The sequence below is a fragment of the Taeniopygia guttata genome, chromosome 3, assembly GCF_048771995.1.
Source record: "Taeniopygia guttata chromosome 3, bTaeGut7.mat, whole genome shotgun sequence".
In the NCBI taxonomy this organism is placed as follows: domain Eukaryota; kingdom Metazoa; phylum Chordata; class Aves; order Passeriformes; family Estrildidae; genus Taeniopygia; species Taeniopygia guttata.
In genome coordinates this window covers 81008164-81033019 of record NC_133027.1, presented here as the reverse complement: position 1 = coordinate 81033019, position 24856 = coordinate 81008164, and the positions used below count along the sequence as shown (strand labels likewise).

At 36.8% G+C, this 24856-nt stretch overlaps 1 protein-coding gene across 2 annotated transcripts in view; it reads right to left on the bottom strand.

The window, feature by feature from the left end:
• Nucleotides 1-24856, bottom strand: part of CRIM1 (cysteine rich transmembrane BMP regulator 1) — a 177401-nt gene that overhangs the window by 36694 nt on the left and 115851 nt on the right. For both annotated transcript variants that reach the window (XM_030268444.4, XM_072927186.1), the window contains 3 exons: nt 20987-21169; nt 16777-16974; nt 472-600 (listed from right to left, as the gene is read on the bottom strand). In XM_030268444.4, coding sequence (XP_030124304.4) covers nt 472-600; nt 16777-16974; nt 20987-21169 — 510 coding nt within the window. The remainder of the gene's footprint in view (nt 1-471; nt 601-16776; nt 16975-20986; nt 21170-24856) is intronic.

Sequence of the window (24856 nt, the reverse complement as noted above, 5' to 3'; positions counted from 1 at the left end):
ATACTTGCATATATACAAACACCCACTCCCAAGCATATGATTTTCAAACATTTATCCTCAAAATCTAAATTTTGACAAAAAAATCTAAGTTGAAAATAGGCTGTTTAGCAATAGGACTTTTTGAAGTGCAGAAACCTAGATGCTCTTAAAATTCTGTAAACAGAAGAAAATGAAATGTGGAATTCTCATAAGACTTCTCAAAGTCTATATGAGGTCCCAAATTATTTTGTAGCCAGCTGTTAATTTTTTACCTCAGAAGTCAAGCACTGTACATTTTCCTCCAAACACATTTTAAGCAAGCAAGCCATGTCAGAAATCAGGAACCAATTCTTTAAAGATGAACAACTATAAAGCACACACAAACTAACACAACATACAATCAACATTATGAATGGAAATAACCAGCATAGTACCATTTTCACATATAGCTTGATATAAAAGGTAGAAGCCACCGTATTTCTGCATACTCACTAGTTTTGCACTGACAAATGCGACAACCATTTTGGTCCAGTTTGAAGCTATAGATACAGTCTTTTTCAGTCAAATTGCAGTTCACCAAAACCTCACAGGTGGGTGGACCTATTGTGATATATGTTGGCTCTGGGGGTAAGAAAAAAAACCACATAAATTTGAGATTCTTGAATATTTTAAGTTCACAAAAATTCATACACAATGTAACAGTAAAGAATAATTTTAATTACTTTTGTTTCTGATGAATATTCTGGGTACTTTAGAAAAAATTCGATAAACACAATTTGTTTCAAAGTGATAGACACTCAACAACAGCATAAAGGTGCAGAAAATTTTTGAAGTATCAAAACAGAAAATAATTACCACTTATTTTTTTGTTCACTATGAAATCAACTGTCCTGCTCATGCAGTTTCAAACTATATGCAGAGTATTTATTTTGCCCACTTTTCTCCAAAAGTGTTTAATAAAAACTTTACTTTTTTGCTTTAGGAACTGAACAGAGTTTCTCTAAAGCTGCATTGATTTATACTACCAAGCTCCACATCAAATGTGTAACTCAGAAGTCAAATCTTTCTCTGTGTGAATAACATCACCTCTGCTGAAATTTACAGCAGAAGAAACTCGGAATACTAAAAGGGAATGTAAGATACGAAAGATCTCTGGAGGGCATTTATCATGGTCATTTATCAAAAGCATCACTTCTTACAGTATACTTTGCAGTCCCAGATTATGCTTTCTGAGGTTGAGGAGATTATTATTGACTGTGAATTATTTATCAACAGTACAGTACTTACTTTTTGACACCATTTTAATATGCTGGAGTATGAATTTTGTTTTGATAGAAACAAAAATACAGAAATATTAACATGCTCTAGTATAGAAAGTTATTAGAACAAAACAAAATCCAGAGACTTCTGGAGGTAACAAGAAACGTCTTAATGACCACCATAAAAAAAGCATTCAGAAGGAAAGCAATACCTATCTTTTCTTGAAAAAGTTGTTGCTCTTTGAGACTAATTTTGTCTATCTTGTGTTTTTCATAGAACTCGGGCACTGAAGAACCAATGAGTTCATAATTATGAGCAGTATTAATATTATACAAAATATTCAGGAAACAAATTTGCATGATTTAAAGAACTGTGAGCTTTCATTTCAGTGCTTCAACTGTTTAAGTGTACTCTGTTTCTCCATTTCAAAAAATGATTTGTCAAAATTAAATTTAAAAAGCCTTCCATACCTAAAGTGATAAATTGTGAAAATATAGAGAAATTATACCGAGTGGAGGTGGCCAAATGTTGCCATCTTTCATCCTCAGACCACAGGTTTTGCCATTTTTACCTACAGGCAAAAATCTTTACTTTCAGAGTAAGGGTAAAATATTCCTCAGCATAGATTAAATTGTTATAAGTATACACTGTTAAACAAAATACCGATTTTTGTGCCTATTGGCTACATTTCAGCATGCAGCTTTTGCACCCATGCCTTCCAACCAACTGAAAATTAACCTATTACAAGAATGAACTTTTCTGCTTTCATTGTCTTTCACAATTTTCAGCTTTCATAGCTTCTCCAGCCTTGCTCTTCCCAGCACAACAGTTTATGCAGACAATGAATGTTTTTAATCCTTTTCAAATTAGGTCAGCTAACTAGAGTTTAGAATAAAAAAACTGCATTAAAGACACTACAATTAAGTTAGATAACTTCAAACTTATCTCAGAGGTCATAATTCAGATTATGCTCTTGCTGAGTAACATTCAAATTCTGTTGCTTGTATAACTTTTAGCAGAAAAGTAGCAATACATTTTAAAATATATAGAATAGCACCAACAGCTTTGTTCATGCACAAACTGGAAGTCTGCATAATGGCATCATGTCTCTCCAGATCCCTCAAATATCTTATTTAAATTAATTTTTTTTTGGTAGGGGTTTAATATAAATAACAAGTTTGGAGGTCAAAGGATTGGTTTCCATCAATTCTTTATTTCACAGCTCTGAGTTTGCATGCATAGTGTAGAAGAACAGCCAAAATGAGCGAAGTATTTCAAAATCCATGGATTTTCAAACTACACTTCTTTTAGTTTAAATGAACTCTTTGTAGTTGCTTTCAAATTCATTAAATAAAGTATCCAACTAAATCACGTTCATGTCTAACACAACATTTACAACTCCACCAAGGCATTAGTTTAGTAATCATGAACATATTGGTATATAGCAATATACCTATATACACCAATAACATGATAAATTAAATTAATTAATCCTGGCTGTTTACACCTCTGAGTATATAAACCATTTCTGCAACCAAACTGATTTTTGGTATTGCTCCATTCTCTAACTGAAATATTCTAAACATGCAAAGGCCAGAATGCAAGAGCTACCTTGAAGCTACAGTCAGGTTACTGGTCAGCCCCCACAAACATTACACTAAAGTGACAAAAAGGCCACAGGAATCTTGTACTCACAGGTGGCTAAAATGATTCATATGAATCATTACTGCTGCCCAGAGCGAAGCTCACTGACAGCAACACAAGCCAGAGAATTGAAGGAGACTGCAGCTTTACCATCTGACTGCAGATGTGAGGTAAAACATGTCAATAAGAAAAAGCAAAAAAACCTTACAGAAAGTCAAGATTCAGGTTAGTTAGTATTCATTTATTGAGTTGGGTGTAAATGAAAGCTAGAGAGAAAGAGGACTGTGTTTTACTCTCCGTCATTAAGTCTACCCCTCAAGATAACTTCCCTGGAATTGCAGGTATAACTTAACATCTAGGAAAACCATCCATAATTTTATATATCCATCTATATATCTACATATTTGTTGTATAATTTTTGGTGACTTTCCACAACTAAACATCTATATTTTGATCCTCCTTTGCCTTGGACACAGGGACACAATTTTTGTGCCCTTGATACATGCAGTAATATTGTATTTCTTATACAGGATGAAATGAAACTGTTGTTATATTAAGTTGAAAAGTTTTTGTTCATCCTCTATTCATCCTATTTTATTATTCCGTTACCTTCCACTTTTGGGCCTGCTTTCAGCATCCTTAGTGTTTCCAGTCAAGCTTACAAATCTGTTTCTTTTCCCCTTCTCTCCCTAAAGGTAAGCCCCGAGATACAGTAATTTTATATGCATGCCTGCTTCTCAATGAGCTGCAAACAGAGGACAAAAGAAATAATTTCATTCCCTACCCCCACATGTGCAAAAATGAAGCCAGGGGAAAAAAAAAAATTCAGGCCTTTTCACTCCACTAGACAAGACTCAACAAATAAAGCCAGATCTGCTCTGCCAGACTTCTGGCTATTTGAATAGGCAAGCAGTAGCTAAGCTTGAAAAAGCATCTACCACCACAGGATCTGACCTGTGCTGCTGCTGCTCTGGGTAGAAACAGCTGAAGAAAGATCCAGTGCACAAATGCACAGACAATGGGTGGGAAAAACGGGTGCTGTTTCTGCCTGTGTGGTTTACCAACAATACAACTATACTATAGAAAGAAAGCGAGAAGGAAATAAAGAGAAGGGGATTGAAGAGAGTCTGGATGAAAACAATGAATTATTTATTGGAGCACAGATTTTGCTGATGGCAGGTGCTTATATATAAAGGCAGATTCCTATTAGAACACCGTGCTTCCATATATCCTCTCTGATATTTTCTCTGCTCAATTTTGGTGCAGATTATTATTTTGCTTGCTGTGAAGTTGATAGAAATATTAGAATTAAGTCTTCAGAATGCCATTTAATTAAAATCAGCTTCATCGATTTTAAAATCTACAGCAGATATTTCAGCTGCTGGTGGACCTTCAGTCTGACTAGTCTACTGAAAAATACTACAATATGTGATCAAACCCTGAATCTCATAATTCCAGCTTGAAATCAAACTGCATTTATGGTAAAAGAAGGGTGGCATTCAAGTAATGTCTGGAGATAACTTTATCTTTAAGGACCTATATAAACAATACCAACACAGAAACCGGTTGTAAAAAAAAAATAGAAGAAGGTATCGAGGCGGAATAGTATTTTACTGATTTTTTTCAGTCTAGAATACTTCTGTAATAGGAGCAAAACCAATCCCTACACCCCTCATTTTTTTTCCACTTCTGAGACCTCTCACTTCTCCTGAGTGATGTGACACAGCTTGTAGCACAAAGAGCAGATATTTTCTTCTGTTAACAATGTAAAATACTATAAATATGGACAAGAACAAAGGATAGTCAATCTGGTCTAGTACTGTACCCTAAATTTGTTTACTGAGGTATTGAAGTACTAAGATACTGCTCAAGTGCTCAGATATGGAGAGAAATTGGTACACCCATGTTTCAGTGAGAGCTGGGAAAATTTGTTTCTCAGTATTACAATTTTATTATATACAAAATTTGATCAATTATAAAAAAAAAAAAAAGGAAGAGAATGAAAAGTGAAATTACCATTGACTGCTGAAGGCTTGGAAAAGAATAATAATAATAATAAAAAACCAGGGACAATTTAAAATTTATTGCAATCTTATTAAATTTACTGTTTATCTGCATGTTAAAAAAACCCCATTCACTGAAGATTTAATTATAGTTATATAAATTATATAAAAGACAACCAACTAACTAAACAGAATCCTTCTTAAGTGTGGAAGCAAAATGAAAAATTATACCCAGCTTCCTATCATATTCTTAGTTGTTCAAAATCTGAACTCTGGCCATAGAATTTGTATCAGAAAGCAAAGAGGGATTACACGTAACTGCTCTACTGCAAATCCACATATATTACGAGAGAACCAAGAGTTCAGTTTTGTGTGAAGGACAAGAGGTACCTGCACCAGCGGAAGCAGAGCCTGCAGGTATAAGGAAGGCTGAAAAATGGAGGGACATTTAGCACTTGGAAACCTACAGCTGGAGTAGTGTCCAGCTTTGGGCTCCTCAGTAGAAGAGAAACACGGACACACCTGAGCAAGTAGGTGACAAGGCCACTGAGCTGCCAGGGCTGGAGAGGTGGCACATGTGGACAGGCTGAGAGACAAAGAAGGGCTTGCTCAGCCTGGGGAAGGAGGGTCAGGGACATCCTACTGCTGTCTACCACTCCTTAACCCGAGGGTACAAAGATGACAAGGCCTGGCTGATCTTGGAGGTGGCTTAGGCCAGGATGAGAGGCAACACTAACACAAACATGAAAAACAACAAACACAAACACGAAAAGGGAAATGACAACTTCATAAAAGCTGTTTTGACTTTTCTTTTGTATCACATGGCTCATGAAACTACGACATGGTCATGGAGACTTGTGCGATCTCCATCCTTCAAAATATTCCACATTTAACTGGGACAAGACCTTGACATCCTTCAGCCACTAGATCTGCTTTAAGAAGGAGATAGGACTAGAAAAATCTCTGGTGGTCCTTTCCAATTTGCATGACTCCATGAATTTCACTTTCATATAAACTCAGGACATTTCCAGTGAAAGAATCAATATCCTTGAGGAATCCTAATCAAGCAACTGAAATCAGAAGAAAAATATTTCAATTTCTGATGATTTCTGTACGCTTTTGACAAGTACTGATTACCTTCTTTTTGCAAAATACGTACATGCTTGCCTAACACCATCTCTCTGAATCTACTTCATTACTTAGAAACTAGCTTTTTTATTCAGGAAGCAAAATTTCTTCCAGTTGTTTGTTAAAGCAATTCTGTGTTAAGAATTATTTAGTAACAGCCACAACTGGCTTTAATCAGTCTCATTTTTTTTGTTCTCCTTTAAGTTAATACATTATGCAGGCTTCACCTCTCAGCAAGTTATTTTTATTATTAATATTACATGATAAAAAGATCTCTTTGCTTTGTTTCACTTGGAATGCAATTTTTTAAGTCCAAAAAGGTTTTGTTTTATACTTTCAGAAATATGTGAGGGGAAAAGCTGCTCCATGGTTTTACAAAATTGGTTTTAAGTAGGGAAGTAACTATTTTATTTTAAGCTTCTTCCTGTGCACATTTCTTCTGAGTATGCTCAACAGAATAGGATTCTAGGATGTCCAACATCTCTTTTGTTTTCATAAAATGAAAACCTCTTCTGGGGGGAATAACAAAAAAAAAAAAAGAATAAAAATCATGTTCTAAACAAGGAGAAAGATCTTTATCATGAATAATAAACAACATGCCCATTGTTTGGGAAAAGTGAAATAGCTCCCTCTTCTGTAGTAATTCATAACACAGACTACACCTTTAAAAGAAGTAAGATGTTTTGATCCTATGAAACCAGTATCAAATGACTTAAAGAAATCAAAAATGAATGCACTCAAGCATTTACCATAAAAAAAAAATTAAAAACCAAAGGAAAAAAAAACCACAAACAGTAGTCTAACTTTTTACCTAATGTTTTAAGTGATAACTGGCTCAAAATTGGGCCTGAAGGGTGTGCTGCTCAACAGTCTTTCATTCGAGTCTGTATACTTGTTTAAATCTTGTCTACTGTCCAAAAAAGTTAACTGCAGCCTACTAAGCAGCAGCATGTGTGTTTACTTAAGCTTCCTGTAAAAACATTCATATCATTCCAAGAGTGACTAAATGTTTTCCATCCTCATAGTTCGCATTCCAGCCTTCCCCGCCCCTCCAATTCATTACATGAAAAATATCAGTGCTGAGCCCTGGGCTAAAGAATTTCCTTCCTGGGTTTGAAATCCTAATGCCTTGCAGGAAATTTTTTCCCAGAATTTAGCTATCTGTGTCGGCTATCAGGGTTCAACAATTCAGCCTCACATAACAATTTATAAATATATGCAAGGACTTAGGTGATACAATTTTCTCATGTCACAAGTAACTCTGAAAATATCTTCATTGATAGCTCCAAACACATAGTTCAGTTTGGCAGCCTTTTGTCTCAAATTTTATTCATCCTGCCAACCTGAAAATACTAAAATATGTATTTTTTCCTTGAAAGTAACTATTACAATCAAAGACTATTTATTGCTACAGACTAAAGAAGCAGGGTGTATATATAGATGTCTTTTTTGCAGTGATGCAATCAAAATACATACTTTCTATTCCTAAAATGTGAAGTTAAAACCTTTTGTCTGTAATAAACTAAAAACTGCTAGAATTGATTAAGAGGCATGTCAAATGAATTTTAATGCTGATAAAACTTTTTTTGACAATTTTAGGTGGAATGACACTAAGAAACAACCACCTTGTTGAAGCAGAATCAATTAAGTCTATCAAGAATTGTTAAAATACATTAAGAAGGCCATTCACTTGTTTTTACTAGGTGAAGATAAACACTAAATTAGTGTACATCTGGGGCAAATCTATGAAAACCATTGGTGATGAAAAACATTATAAGAATCCTTGAGGTTCTTCATAAGTAAGACATCCTCTGACACATACTCATTCGGATTCTCTGGTTATTTATCTTTTCAGCAGTCTTCCATTGAATTCAAAAATGAATCACTGAAAACCATGAAAATGTTATTCCATACTCATATAGTTTTCCTGAATTTCACTGGCTTGCCGTGGCCAGTTTGGCTTCATCATACAGTGGTTCCACAGGCTCAGCTGCCTTCTCTAGGACCACTGTACTAAATCATGATCTGGCAAACAGAAGCCCAATTCTCTGCAGCGTGGCGTTTGCATCCCTTAATTGACTTTGATGAAAGGGCTGGTTGGGAGCTCCAGCACTGCTGCTGAACAATAACTTATATTTTATGCTCTAAGGAGGACTCTGGGCCCACACCCTGTGTCAGTGAACACTGCTCACTACCAGTGACTTCATCCTGAATGAATCAAATTTCTTTTCACTGGACTCCACTGCTTGTTTTTACATAATGAAGTGCTAGACACGCTAATGGAACTGAACTGAATTACATCTCAGCTAGAGTTTGGATTCCTTTATTGATGAAAATGTTAGTTTCTTTTTGTGAAGATAAAGTGTCAGCCATAATGACAGCAAAGTACTGTGGGTCTTATTCATGAAAATCCTCTAAGGATATTTTGTTTAACACTTAATTTCTCATTCACAGCTTATGCTGGCACCCAGCCACTTGTACCTGAGGGCTCTCTTGCAGAAGGACATGCTGTGAGATAACCAATTACTGTGTATCAGCTTTCTCTATGAATAGCCTGAGCCTCTGAGAGATGCAAGAGAATAGAAGCAACCACAGACTTTCCTAAGGGACATTTTTGGCATCAATGCCAATGCTGAACACTTGTATTTATTATCTTGTTAAAAAAAGATTTAAAATTCATACTATCCTAACCAATATTTACTTTTTGTGAACACAGCTATTATTCCAATTTGCAGACGGCTGTCCACAGATGCAGATGGCCTGAGGGAAACAGTTATTTCTATCACTGCAGCTTCTTTAGTATTATTCACATGCTATTATATATTCATATGGTATATTACCTCCTTTTTTGTAAAATTTGTTAAAAATGGAGTTGCTATTTAAACCACAGTAATGTTACTTAGAAAGCAAAGTTGCTAGCCCAGCAAGAAGCAAGCAGTAAGCAGCAGTACTCACTGCCAATTTAGCTGATTGCCAATGGACCTGGTTAGCTGCAATGCAACAAACCAGTCCCATAAAAAGCTAGTCTGAGCCAAAAGCCGCATGAGCATATATAAAAATTTTGTAGTCCCTTATGGCACTTGAAAAGCCCCTTTCTCCCCTCTACCTAGCTGTCTGTTTTAATCTGAAGAAATGTGATCCCTTCCTTGCGCTGCAAAAATAAGCCATTGGTTCTAAAACCATGGGGAAAGCACAGAAAGCCAGTATGATTGCCTAAGCCTTGGCTCTTAATGAAGAGAAGTCTAGAAAACAAAGAAGGAGAAAACAAACTAAAGAGATAAATAGGTAATAGATTAAATAAACAAAGTCAAATCCCAGAGGGCCAATATCATTACAGGAGCCATAGAAGCTATATAGAAGCATCCATCAGAAGCCTAAAACTAACTGTGCTGGATCCACAGAAGGGAATGGGCCTTATTTTCCCAGCTCTCACTAGGGAAAGGAGGTACATACCCTGAAAAGCTGTGTGAACTGAAGAGCTTGAGTTTGGGGACAGGCCAAGGATAAAGGAAGGTCTTCCCCTCCACACTATCATGTCTCAATATGCCTCTGTCTCCAATTTCATGCCATTTCTGTGAAAAGGCTTTCTGCCTCTCTCCCTGTAGAAACAGCCACCTCAAAAGTACCCAGTCTCCTGCCTCATACATTGGGTTTTTATTAATAAGCCCATGGGCTTTAGTGTGTCAGGTAACTGGAAAGAAGTGATTTAAGTGGACATATTGTATCAAGATGTCTTGCCAAAAGGGTTTTGATCACTTTGATGTTTATTTAAAAAGACCCCCAAACACCCTCCCCCTTCAAGCCCCCAGTTATGCATTGGGCTCTATATTGGTAAGCTACAGACATCACTTGCATGAACACTACATGTGAAATACCAATACTGCTTTCAGTTGTGCAAACAATTTCCTGAGCAAATCGCTTATCACTAAGGCTGAAAATATGACTGCCATGCCCTGAACACATCAAAAAGACAATCTTAGTCATAACATGCCACAAAGGGAATTTTATTTTCCTCAGCAACTTTCTGCCTTCCTCTAAATTCTATTTTCCTCTTTTGTAATCCAATTCCATTTTTTTTAATCTTATCTTTTTCTTTGCAACAATATTTGAGTCACTTGAGTGCTACTATGCTCACATTCTAACTTCATGGTTTTATTTTAATCTGAACCAATCCAATTTATTCAGTCTGTCTTCTACAAATTTTGGACTGTGCTCATAAGCTCTCCAATGCTTTCCAGTTTCCACCTTTATCACAGAAGCAATGTACAGAAAAGAACCAAGTACCTACTATGTCATCCAGGGACATACCCACCCACAGGAAAGAGAGAAAAAAGGATTACTTCAGGTCTTGTGAATTCTCCTCTTGATCTTAATTTCAGTATGGTATTTGCCTTCTCAAGGCCCTGTTAATCCATGTTCAACATGTTCTTTCCCCTAATCTCAAAACTTCTCCTGGAAAGCTGCTATTTAACAATCACATTCTGGTTCAGGACTCATGAAGAATCTCCTCCAAGCATGTCACATTCCACTAAGGGGGAACTGTGGGGGGGTTCTTTTAAAACAGATGATCTAGGACAGAATTAAGCCAAACAAGGTAAATATTATATCTGAGAACCATTTATTGGTAACGGAAAGGGCAGTGCCCAACTAAACAAGAATAGGAAAGACAGAAAAAGAGGAAGAAGAAGGAAAGGGGGAGAGAGAGAGTGGGGAGACAGAGAAAAAGCAGGCATTACCACCAGAACTTGGGAGTGCAATATGGGTGTCCCTGCGGCAGGAGCGTATGCGTGCTGCCGGCCGGGGAGCCTGCGCAGCTCCGCAGGCACAGCTCCCATGGAACGGCACCGGACACGCCGTGTGTGGGGATCGGGAGGCGGCCCCGAGCCCCGGGCAGGGCTGCAGCAGGGATCGTGGTGTGGGCTGAATCGGCGATGCACGGCTGGAAGCAGCAGGCTCAGCCAAGAACTCGGGCAGGAACGCAGTGGGGGCAGGACAGGCGACGGCTGGAGCAGGCGAGGAAGATGGAAGTGGTAGGACAGGACACAGAAGGTGATCAACAGGTGTCCAACCCAAGAGGGAGAGCGAGTGAGCAAGAGAAAGCAAAAAGAGCGAGGGCAAAAAAGAAGCCAGCAGCTTGTGACACCAGTACTTTTATACCCCCCAGCTCCTCCCAAGGTCTGCTTGCTGGCAGGAGACCCAGTTGAATGTTTGACTGCTATCCATTGGTGGAGACCGTTTGCCACCTGACTGGAGAACCTCTCTGGAGGACACTGTCCTCGGTGGTCTCCTACTGACTCCCTATTCCATGTGAGACATGAAATGGCTGTCAGGTAAAGTCTCCCTAGAGACAGGGCTTTCCTCCATCTTCTCCTAGCTGCCTACTGCAAGTGGCACATGTGCAGCCCTCCTCCCACACACCTCTGGTCAAACAATGTTGAGACAAAAATCAAAATTAATCTGTTTCCTCACATCATAGCATGCTGTATTTTTTCTTGTTGAATTTGGTGAGTATCTTTCTGTCACTTCGCTGCTTTAAAACATATGAATTCATACTCTGCCTTCCAAGACACTGGCTGCTATTTTTAGCTTTGTTGTCTATAGATAAAATAAATTTAGCTTTGATCTGAGCTAGTAAAAACATCAAACAGAGCTGGTAAAGATACTAGTGGATACCAGCTACAGTGCAACTCAAGAGAGGCTGCCCACAGATTTGAAAATAAAATCCATATAGAAACCCATTGTATTGGCACTCCACATCCATAAATACCCCTCTCCTTCATGCACCTACTCCTCCATGCTCCTGTCTCTTCCTCCTCATCAATCTCCCCAGGGAGCTCCAGTGTAAAGCATTTCAAGCACCTCACTCAGCCTCTCCTTTTAGCAGCAGCAGGCAAGATTGAAGTGAGGGGAGCAACTGTGAACCATCTTCCCCAGGTCCAGCAAACCCAAAGCAAGTATTCAGAAAATTATACATTGCAAACCAATCTGGGCATCCAAGCAACATGGGAACGTGTATTGCATAGCACACATACAGGATATACACCATGGATACATACACAGCAGCAAGTTAGGAAGAATGAAAAAGGGTTTACTGCGGAGAACAGATACAAATCAGCTCTGTATAGAAACAGAAATAACACAATTGCTCCATCTTGGTCTCTAATTTAGAAAAGTGTCAACAGCTGCTTTTATGTAACTTCAGTCTCTACAATCCTCACAGCCTGGTTTTCTCACTGTGGTAGTAAGAACAGGATTTTCTTTATAACGGAATGGGAATGTTCTAGTTTGTTCTGAATTTAGTGTATTCAAAGGCTGAATACATTTGTGTGCTGACATACTGTGCTCATATTTCAAGAATCTTTGTACACAGAATTTATAGTATGTTATATGTGATCTCTGGCAGCAAAATTTTTTGTAAGTGTAATCCAAGAAAAAATATATCCTTATGAAGCTGCTGGTATGTAAACTTATCTAGGGGAACAAATATGTCCTTCATTGAAACTGATTATAAACCAGACGAGAAATAAATAAATTGGCAGAACTGCAGGTACAGCAGCATTTAGATTAAAGACCGAGAGGAAGAGTCAGAAGTGACTGATACTAATAACCTTTTACTCTGGATGAGCCACAGCCAGGCCAGATGCACAAGCAGTTTTGTTTAGAATTTTCTCATCAAATCCCAAATTTGTCTCACAAATCCCTGTATCCATCAACACTCAAACCAAAATATACGACACAAACATCTTTGACTAAATGCTTTGGTTTGCATATTAAAAATACATGCTTAAAGTAAGCTCACACAATTGAAGCTGGCTGCTGGAAGTGGGTTCTCTTTCAAATGTAAATTGAAGTCCAATGAGAAATAAATGCATGCTTAAAAATAATGATAAGCATATAAAATGTCTTCCTTATTATTCTTTGTCTAATTTTTATTTCAAAATAGAAATATGGGCCTGAACTGGTCCATCAGCCAGTAAACTAAGAAAGTAGGGGGTTTTCAGCAGGTCTCATTCTTCTTCCTGCTTTAGATCTGATGCATTGTTAAGATTCTGAAATGCAAATAATTATTTTCCACATTCTGCATTAGTCTCCAAAAAAAAAAAGTTAAAAAATTACTGCAGAAAGTAAGAGCTACAGCTGAATCAAGAAATGTAATATACAAATAATAGGAAAAAAGAAAAGTATATTAACAATGCAATTACATAATACAGCTTTTGAAAAGAAGTAATTTTAAACTAATCCGCGAAAATGATGTTATTTCTCTAGGGTATATACTGTTGTTGAGGGTGTTGATATGTTGAGATGTAAGTGAGAACTGGAAGTCATTCAAAAGAGGAGTATAAAATGAGGTATTTTTATCTTTATAATCACTAGTAAACTTCTATTTCAAATCAGCTGCAAAGTTTACATTGTTTTTGCCCATTTATTGAACATATCACTAAAGTACACTGCTTTTTCTGCTTTACTAATTTAAATAGTTGAAAATATGACACTTATCACCGATGCCAGACCTTTGCCCACACTTGATAAAAATTCTGATTCTCTTTCCTGAAGAGTAAGAAATTAGAGAAGCAGAAGGATGGAGAAACCAAACTGGAGAGACCAGGACAGTCAACACTTCTGCTCATACAGTGCACTGCAAAATTCAGGTCAAGCTGTGGATATGCAAGAGCAATGAAGTGGTATACAGAAAAGCATCAAATGGCTGATGATGCATTTTATTTCCTCTTTAGGAAAAAATGTGCCTGGAATTTACTTCATTGCTTGTAGCTCCATTAAAATGTACAGCACATCTTTTTCATTAGAATCATTAAAATCAAGGGATTGATTTGTCAGCCAACTTCCCAGCCAGGACCTTATTCTCCCCCGTTCCCACCACCCTTGCAGGCCGTGGATGGCACAGTGAGCATCAGCAGCAGAATTTTATCAACAGAAACAATGCTCAGGAAAAAGAGTGCGAAGCTGATTTAAAATGGGAAGGAGTGCTGATGCAGCTTATCTGTTTAAGAGAATAGAAATGTCAGGTGGCTGGATGATGGCAGGAACAAAATAGCGTTTTAGATGGGACTAGGTTGCCATTAAAATGATAAAACTAAAATTCAGGAAAAATTAGTTGTGCAAAGGAAGTAAAAGTTTTTAACTGTCTTTCCAGGGCATGCATACTTCTCCAGTTCAGCCTTAGAACAAGGAGAAAACAGAGATCTAAAGAGACTCCTTGCCTACTGGGTTAGCAAGCGACAGCTGCATTGTAATGAAAGCAGACAGTGCTTGTTTCCTACCCCACGCGTTACACTCCAAGTAGAAACACTACTAATCTCAGATTTAAGGCTTAAGACATTAAGTTGTCTGACCTTGGAGGTGGGACAGAGGTCTACAGCTACCACACTGATGAGCTGATGGCAGCTAAGTCCCTGCTGCCGTCAGCTCAAACATTACCTTTTATAAAAAAAAAAAAAAAAAAAAGATACATATTCTTAATATTATATGCAGACAGTCAATATCTAACTGTTATTTTCCTCTAATGTTCTGGGATTTTCTTAATGTGTGCTTTCAAAGAAAAATGTTAACAGATTCAGAAAGACACACAGGGTTCATACTTCAAATCAGGTAACACCTTGCTCTCATGTATCTAAATACTTTTATTCAGGCTGCTAATCACAAGGCTCAACAGCCTTGTACACACAACAGCCTTGTCCACAACTTGTTTGATGCCCCAAAACATATCCAAGAGACTTGATGGTATCCTTGATGGTTCATTTCTCAGTGATTTTTTTCACTTCTTATAATTGCAAGATAAATTGTTAAGTCTCAAATGCTGAATACCTTCTCATCAAATCATCCAAAAGTGCTTTTGCAAAGTCAGTTTTTAAAATCTTGGGTGCAAGCATCTGAACACACTACTGTGTGTTAACAGTCCTGAATTTTTTAGATCCTTGAAATAATCCTGTATCTGGATTCCTGGAATTAAATAATTAAATAATTAAATACTCAGTCATAATAATCTGTTTTGGTTATATTTGTTTGCTCTGGGAGAGAGAAGGGAAAAAAAAGAGGAGACAATTCAAGTGTTTTCAGATGTTCTCTGACCACTGGTACCTAAGCATGCTGAAACTTCCATCTAGAATGAACTAGAAGTACTTCTACTAATTGTTGGTTCCTCCACTTACATAATTTTATCACCTGCTGAAAAAAACCTCCAAGGCAAATGTGGTGCTTTTAAGCTTAAAACTTAGGAAGCTCCTCAAAATACCATTCAGAATCACTGCCTTCCAGATGACACACTCAAAATTACAATATTGCATATGTCACACAACAGCTAACAGGACAAATAGGAAGTCAGATTATTTTTTAATAAAACGTAATTTACATGACACAAGGACCTAATTTAAATATTGATTCCACAATTCTATTGTGTCACTTTTCATCCATTTGTATCATAAGTATGATTGCAATCCGTATGTCACTCACCAAAGCACCAAAACAACTTTTATGGACTTCAACAGTTGTAGCTACATCTTCTTCTAAAAGTACAAACATGTTATAGAATTACATAGCCTAGTCCAGAGGACCTAACTTGTGTCCTGAAAGTGCTGCAGAGGCATTACTGTGGTGTGCTAATGAACCACCAGCTTATTTATATTACAAACTTTAGCAATGAAGGATGGAAGCCTATGCTTGACCCTGTGTTTGCTTTCCTCACTTCTTCATAATTAGCTTATATACCTACATATATATATACACACACACACATATATATATATATGCATTTAATTAAATTATTTCTCATCTATTTTCTCCAGTCTGGAAGAGGAAAATAGAAGAATAAACACATTTGCATATCCTTCCCTCATTAGAGGAAAATAATCTTCTCAGTGTATTAACATGTTGAAAATACTTCCATCAGCCTCTCTTTTTCTCTGCACTGCCTTCCCAAGCTGGCTCAGACACCCAGATAATGAGAGGTGACAGCACAGGCTCTGTGATATCCATCCCGAGGTGATCACTGGGGATTAACAGCAGTTAACCTGCTTCCTCACAGTCACATTAATTCAGTGCAAGTAGTGTCACTCTGTACAATTCACCAGCAGCTTTTAAACATTGTATCAAACACCTTCTTCATACCTAGTGATGTGAATTCTGGAGTTAAAGAGTGCCTGTAAGAAATCCTTATGCTTCTCAGATTTATCCTAAAAACTAAGGATCCCAGTGAGCTTACTTGGATAGACACTGCAAACTGAGAAGGGCCCTGAGGCACATGTAGATATAAAATAATTGTAAAGTTGAGGAGTTAATCTATCTCCCAGGTAATATCCCTTTTTATAAGTTTCACTGAAATAATTATGTCCAATATCAAACTGTGTTATACAAAGAGATTTTTAGTTGCAATTAAATGATAGTGATGAAGGAGAAAACATGAATAATCCAATTAACAGTAATACCTATAGTGACAAACGTTTTGACCTTCTAACTTCTCCTATATTTATTAATAAGGTTTAAGCAAAGCTAAGAGAAAAAATAGTAAATAATGATGATCTTAACCACCTCTTACTACACTCTTTATGCCAAAAAAGTACAAAGGATTGCTAACATACAGGCGTAATTAAACCACGCTGATGTTTTCTGCTCTCTGTAATTACCCAGTAACCAGCCAACACCACACCAGCTTCTTCAATCCTCCAAAATTTTCAAGTAAACGGAGAATTGCCAGGAAAGCAGCAGCCATGGCAGACCAAAGCCAAGTGAGGAGGAGTAGCACTGTTACCTTCACAGACGGGGCAGCACTCCCCGGGTACCTTGACGGGGTTGATGCAGCTCTGTCCGCAGGCCGTGGCCACGCAGTGCGGGTCCCCGTTGATGCACTGGCAAAACGTGCAGTCGTCCTCTCGCCAGCGGTCCCCGTGGGCCAGGATCTTCCCATTGGCATAGCAGCCAGCAGGGTTGTTGACTGGATAAAGCGGGTCTGAAATGAGAGCAATTGCAAGAGAATATGTGTTTTAATTAACGTTTTGACTTTTTGTTTTCGTTCTTCAGGACAAAATGGTTCTTGGATCTGTTGATTTTTTTTTTTTTTTTTTTTTTTTGTACCAACATTTCTGAATAACCAACTGGAATGACTCCTGTCAGCACTGCAACACTCTTTTACACTATGAGCAAAGATGAGGACTCTGGCACATTTGTTGCTGGAACAGGAAGAGTGCTTTTAATCTGCACCTCATCCCAGTTTTGGAGGCTCATCCCTCTTTTTGAACAGGGTCAGTTTTCAATTTCATTTCTGTTGAAGTTTTTGCCCCTTGAAAGCCACAAGTCCCACTTACCTGCTAGCAAACAAATGAAGATCTGGGTATTTAAATAACAGAATTTTAAGGAGCATACTTTGTGTAAGATTTCTCCTCAAGTTCCATGAAAGTCTGTATATGCTAACCCATTACTTGAAATAAAAGCAGCTTTTCTTCTTCAGAAAAAATAGTACTCTAGAGATGTGATAAGTTGCACTGATATTAATGTTAAAAAGATATATACATTATGTGAAAGTATACAACTATAATGATGTCTAAAGAAGGTAACTGCCAGGCTCAGAAATGAAGTATCTGAGAATGTACAGTAAGTAGGTCAGGTTTGCAAAGCAACCAATACTACAAACTGCATGTTAAAGCAATAAATATACCTAAAAACATATTTTTAGTGGACATCAAATAAGCACAAGTGATTTATTATAAGTTAATTATCCAGGAATGTTAAGATGGAAGGATTTGGGAGAAATAAAATGTCTTATCTGAAGAAAAAAAAGGATTGAATGAAACTTGGATTATTTCTTTGGAGTTTCATCAGTCCCCTTTGAAAGGAAACTGGTGCATTTTGAATGTAGATAAAACCTGTAGCAGTGCCAGTAGCTATTGTCTTATCCTAAGCTACTTCATGACACTCCAAACATTTGGAGTGAAATGGCACACAACATCATCCCCATCCTGAGCTGCAATGACATTCAGAATTTTAGTAAAATTCTGATTAAGCCCAAAACCAGATGGTTGTGAAAATAAGGCATTTAAAAATTAAAATGGTTCCTAAATTCTTAACTTTGCACCTTTCATGTTTTGGGATAACATTGCATCTATAATTGATTTGACCTAGTCTAAAATGAAATCATACACAAAGAAATGAAGTGAATTTTATCATTCAACCTATGTACAGGAGTCTGATTGACAGAGGAATACAGAAAAAGCACAGAAAAGGCACATAAGACTTGTGCTACTTGCAATAGTCTTCTCTGCAACTCAAAGCACAAAGTTCCTGGTACCCTTAAAAGGTTAGTAGCATTTAAAGCTATAAATTAGATCTCCTAATGCTGATCCAGTATACAGAATTTTGAGAAAGAACTCCTCCTGGAGTTAAGTGCTAGGTCAGGAAGGGCTTTTGTATGTACTATACAACTCACAGCAAATTTAGTACTTGCCATTTTAGAATTCTTGGAGAAAAAAAAAACCCTTTATATTTCTTGATATTTCTATAACGAAGTAAATATTTGTAGGAAGCAACTAATCACCTTGACAACAAGCCATAAAATACTCAACAGAAGAGCAGCAGGTAGAAAAAATGCCACTTCTTCAACAACTAGAAAAACATGAATGGGTGAGCTGATATGTTCTGCCCATTTAAAATATGTGACCTTGTCAATATAGGTGTCAACTTTACCCAAATTATTTAAAAAGAGACCAGAGCCACCTTTATTTATTTTTTTTAAGTGTTTAAAGGAATTAGAATATGTTAATGGAGCCAGCTGTCTAGGTTCACTTAAAGGAATTACACTAAATCAAGAGGGATTGCTAGTAAAAAACACCATGTATCTTATTATCAAATTGTTCAGAATTCAGAAGTCAGAATTCATTTAGTGACATAACCCTTATCAGAACAATACACAACAGCAAGAAGCAAGACATAGAGCACCAGGTGATGAAAGAATCTGCATTAAGCCAAGGTCATTACTAGAAAAATAAAAGACTACTCAATAATTATATAACATTATCCTTTTTATTCTTACTAAGGACCGGTCTTAAAGAAGAAATTTCTACTGCAGACTAATACACACCAACTCATCAATCTGAAATTAAATGTTACCAGGTTTTCTTGCTAGTCTGATTGAAATGTTGCAAAAATGGGGAAATCCAATTTTACTGTAGTATAATGATGTGACAGAACAGTTTATTGATAAATAATAAGGTAGCTGAAAATTTAAATCATCAAAGAGGATAAAGGACATATCTAGATCTGGAAGTCCATTATGGATAATCAGCACCTATATCTGAATATGACAGAGAGGACAGATAGAGCAGATATATAGATACATTATTTATATATCTATATGTATATGGTCACAATGCCATAATGCTAAATCTTGGAATATTCAAATATGAGAAAAAATAGTAATTATAGGAAATGAACCCAAGAGATTTTATATATTCTATAAAGACAGCAGCTCATACAGCAGCTTCTTTACAAGTGGATCTGCACTTACTTGGGGAGGTTCACCACATCAGACATGCCTTTTTTAGATTTTTTTCTATCTGTCATTAAATGACAATATAGCACAGATTTTTTTATTATTATTCTTACTGCATGAAGACTCTTGTAAATGTAGGTGCAACTGCACCAGAAAAAAACAAAAATCTAGGATCCTGCCTTCAAGTATAATCTGAAAAGAATGTCTAGGCCAGGTCTTACACTCAGGACAAACATGTATTGGTATCTCTCTGGAATACTTAAATCTACAACATGTGAATTTCAGTTTCTCTGCATGTGAACATCATGTGTCAACCTGATACAAACTGACACTAGAATACATAAATATACACCAAAATATAAAAAAATTTAAAAATACTCTTTAAAAATTACTTCCTAATTTACTAACCTGATATTTTATTATCCAGATTTTCGGTTTAAATCTCTGAAGCTTTCAATAGCTTGTAACAAAATAAGCCATTTTTCAACAGATCCTGTGCTGAGTGAGAAGGTCCAGCTCTTAGAGCTGACCCAATTAGATGTATTTTTATGAGATACTTTACTTTCTAATTCTCTGCTTGGAATAAAACATGACTATAATGGATCGTCTGTCTTACTTGCTTCTGCAAAGAACTACAGGAATAATGATATTAAGGAGACTGCAAAGTGTTAGTGTTTGAAGTTCACAGTAATTACCTGATTCCTCTCCTCTGAGGAGCTTTCAGATTTCCAGGTGATTTCACTTATTGAGAAGACATTCTTATCCACATTTAAACAAAGGGACTGAAAGTGCTTCATAGGCCTTTTGACTACCTGGTGGCCATAACCTGATCCTCACTGAGGCAAGATCCAAGTGCACAGCACCATGCCTATTTTTCCTCTGCTAAAATTCTGGTTGTACTCTGGCAGAAGATGCCTCCAATGCTTTCTAGTATAAGCAAGAGGGTCAGTGTGAAATTTCCCACAGAGCACTTTCTAGTAGGACTGCAGGCCAGCAAGGCTCTCAGCAGAGCAAAGGAGGAAGAGAAAAACATTGACATCAGATTGATACCTCATTGCTTTGCTGTAATTGCAGAGGAAAGAAGTTGTGTGCATTATTCTAGCTGAACAGAATAAGAAGGAGGTTGCAAAGCCATAAAAATTTGTCTCAGGGTCACAACTGCAGTTCTGGAGATACCTGTTTAAATGTGTGTGCAGAAATTAGAAACAGCTTTTTATGTCGTTTGTCAAGAAGGCCCCCCAAAAAGCACTGCACATTTGACCATGTCTAAGTAGTGTCAATGTCAAAGAAGCACTGCAAAGAACATGACAGCACATTCAGGCACAGCAAAAATGTAGAAATAAACTGAATTACAGAGGAATCTGCAAACTTCACAAGGACAAAAGCCCTTGTTTGCTCATTTCCATTGAACAGGCAAAAAAAAAAAAAAAAAAAAGCAGCAGAATGAAAAGCAGACGGGATTAACAAGAGACTGTACCTTCACAGACTGGGCAGCACTCTCCTTCCGGCACATAGTACCTGTCACAGTGCAGCTCACCACACTGGGCAGAAAAACAAATAGAGACTCCCGCTTGGCACCGACAGAATCGACAAGCATCCATCCGAAACATGTCTCCATCATAATATTCCATGCTGTTAAATATGCAAGTTGGCTTCACTTCTGAAAGAAGAAAAAGAAAAAAGTATTTTAAAGATATTGTTAAACAGGAAATAGTTCAGCTTATGCTGCTACTGACAAAAATAGATATAAAAAACACAGTTGATTTTTCTTTCATTTTGTAAACTCAAATACAATACAGTTTTGAGAATATGGTATATTTTATTTTCTGTTTCAACAATGGAAGAAAATAAAATGCTATTCAAAATAATCTGTATACAATTATAAGTCTCAATTAAGAAAAATTAAAATCCTGGAGAAAGGCTACAGCACTGGTATTTCTTCGTAGGTGGTAAACATTTTTCATTCTCAATGAACCTGAAGCTACTTCAAATTTTAGCACATGAAACAATGTTTTTCTGTTTTAAGAAGTCAGTTTCTGATGTTTCTTCAGTGTAATCCTCCTCTCTGTAGAACTTGGTATTCAGGTGGATAAACTGCACTAAAGCTGTCCAATTGATGGGTTAAAAAAACCAACCTACCAACCAAAACCCAAACATTTTGTGACTTCATGATCTGTTATGCAGAACTGAAGACTTCTTTTTTCAAACAACCTGGAGCCGTAATAGCCAGTTCACAACCATACTCCCCACAAAAAAAACAAAACAAACAAACAAACAAAAAAAACCAACCAAACAAAAAACCCAAAAAAACCACCCAAAAAACCCCCCACCTCAATTGTAATAATAGTAACATGATCACTTTGGTGTTTCAAAAACATAAGATGGGTTTTTCTTGTATGCCTCCATTTACAGCAGAGCCTTGACATATAATTAAAGCCAAACTTTGTGAGAAACTAAGAGCCTCTCAAAATTCTGAAGTATTTTGGGAAGAACATTGCTCGTTTACTTTGTTAACATTCAAAAAAAAAGGAAAAAAGATGTTAATTAAACCAGTGAAACAGTCTGCAGCTTTAATCAGCTTTTTCTTATTATTCTTATTGTTTTATAAGAGATAAAAGAGATTATAAAGAGATTTGGTTCAAGATTATGAAGAAGATCTACACATCATGCATATATCACAAGATCTTCATAGAGGTTTTGACCTTGCAGTTACCCCACATTTATGAAATCACCTCCATAATCTATTTTACAGATACTGTTAGACAGGAAATATTTTATGTTGCTACTGACAAAAACAGATATAAAAGAGACAGTTGCTTTTTCTTTCACTTTGCCCATTTAATTTGATTTTCAAAGCCCACTCAGTTTGACCAGCCAACTGATCTCCCTCTCTTCCGTGACACTGTGCGGCTCTATGGCTTAGGGCTGAATCATTGTGACTCAAGACACTGCAGGAAATAAACTCCAAATTTATGTTCAACCATAGTGCTCCACATTAGTCATTAGGAAATCATGACTTCACAGTATCATTATATCACTCAATGACTTCAGCCCCCTTCCTATTCTCCACTTCAGAATAACATTTTGGCCTCCTATGATGCTAGCCCAAAATTTGTGAAAGCAGCCACCTGAAGTACAGCAGTATCTAGTACACCAGTCTGTTTCTTTCAGAAGCTGTAAATCTAGGAGTCTGAAAAAACAAAGGTTCTGCAAACAGGAAGCTATTTATATCACCAACAACTGCAGGTAAACAGCAAATACTGTAGGTAAACCCAACATGTTTCATTGCATTTGAAGCAAACAGCAAAGAAAAGAAGGGACAATTGTTCATGTTTCTGATTTCTGTAGAACAGATGGTAAAGACTATTTACTTACATATGTAATACCTAGCCACAAAGAGTTGAAAACTGTGCCCACTTTATGGGCAGGTGATTTTTGTTTTGCTTAGCAATCAATCTCACATGGGAGATGAAATATACTTAAAAGAAAAATCAGTATTTGCAGGTTCCTTTCAATCCACCCCAATTCCCTTAACTTAAGGGAGCTAAAAACTTTACATCTAAGTTCCTCTTTACAATGACACAGATTTTCTTTAATACTCTAAAGCATTTCAAGCACTTCTTTCAACATATGCTTATACTGTGGTCCAGCTTTGAGTAATTTCAAATTATTGTAAAGCATTACAGTTGTAACTTGGAAATATCCTGAGCAATGTTTGATTTTATATGCCTGTTCTGTCTTCAAGGCATAGCGTAGAAAGCAGCATAAAAAAATAAGAGCAAGAGGAGGAAATACCACTGTGTCCGGGAAAACAGCTATGACCTCATTAGAAAGCAATTCACATAAACAAACACTTGAGAAATATTTCAAGTTTATGCAGCTCAAGCTGTTAGTTTAAAAACCTTCTCAAAAAAGGAAAAATGCCAACACAACTCAAAGGGTCTTTAATCCATTTGCTTCTGGCTTCACTGTTTTGACTGCAGCTTTCCAGATTTTTATTGATTCCTCCATACCGAAAGAGTAGAGATGAATTCCTGCCTCATTAGAAGTAGAAATATAATCTCCCATTAATTATTGTTATTTTTAAATGTCCAAACAAGACTACGTGACTAACTGCAAAAATAAAACAGCATGTTTTATTCCTACAATGAAAACCACTGTAGAATTTCACTCTGTATGTATTTTTACCATCCAGCCTTATGGTAAGTGTATGTATCCAGTACATATGTATAGACCTAAGCCTATGTTTCCACCTATGAGACAAGGACTACTTTTGTTAGAACCATCTGTATGACTCCAGTGCTGTGACTGAATCAAGGCAAAACAAGCACTAAAACAAAGAACTCTAGCTTTAGTTACTCCAGGTGGAAGCATGATGAAACAGTGAGCAACACACAGTGAAATTATAATAATGCATTTCTTATCACATTTATTATCATTATTTACCACAACATCCTGAAAGATCATTCAGTTCCTGTTTTTTTCTTGTTGTTGTTTTTGTGGTGATTTTTTTTGTTTGATTTTTTTTTAAGTGCCAATTTTATTGCCTTATTGATGTAAGTATGACAGTCACCAAGGGATTAAAAGAACATAAAGCTAACATTAAATAAATGCATCTTTTCCTAAATTCATTAATTCATTGTTCTGTCAAAAAAGAGAAAACTACAGGTAGGACTCTTCAAGCTTAAGTGTGTCATAAAGGAATTCAAACTGCCAAAACTTCATAGCACAAAACAGCTAAACATATCTGAGAATCCAAATCCTGTTTGTGATGCAAACTACCGCAACAGCAAAGGGCATGAGACACAGGCCATGACTTTGTGAACGTAAATTCAATGTCTGCTAGCTCTCAGATAACCCAGTAATACAAGATTGATCCAGCCCAAGCACTGAAACACAACTGCCCATCTGTGAAAGAAACTAGGACATTGAAAGAGGGGATGGTCCCCAGAAAGATATAGGGTTTTTTCTGCCAGTGGAACAAATGACATCTCTGCTTCTATATAAAGTAATGTATGACTTTATATAGAAGCATGACTATGATTGACTTGATTTGGCATTAAAGTTCCTGCCACAAAGTTAAAAGAAAAATAGTTCTGACTCAAATTTAGCTCTACATGGCCACAGCCTTTTTGTTCTGGGGGCGAGAGCCCAAAAATGTGGCACTAAACCCCACAGCCTCACACTATACAAACAGTGATCATCTCTCAAACCTTTATCGCAAATCTGAACTGCAAAGGGACACAATCTCTTTTATCAAATTAGTTTCCAAAGGTATTTACCTTCTACATGTAAATCTAATGAAATACATATTAGTTCTACGGGCTGTACTACCCCCCCCAAAAAA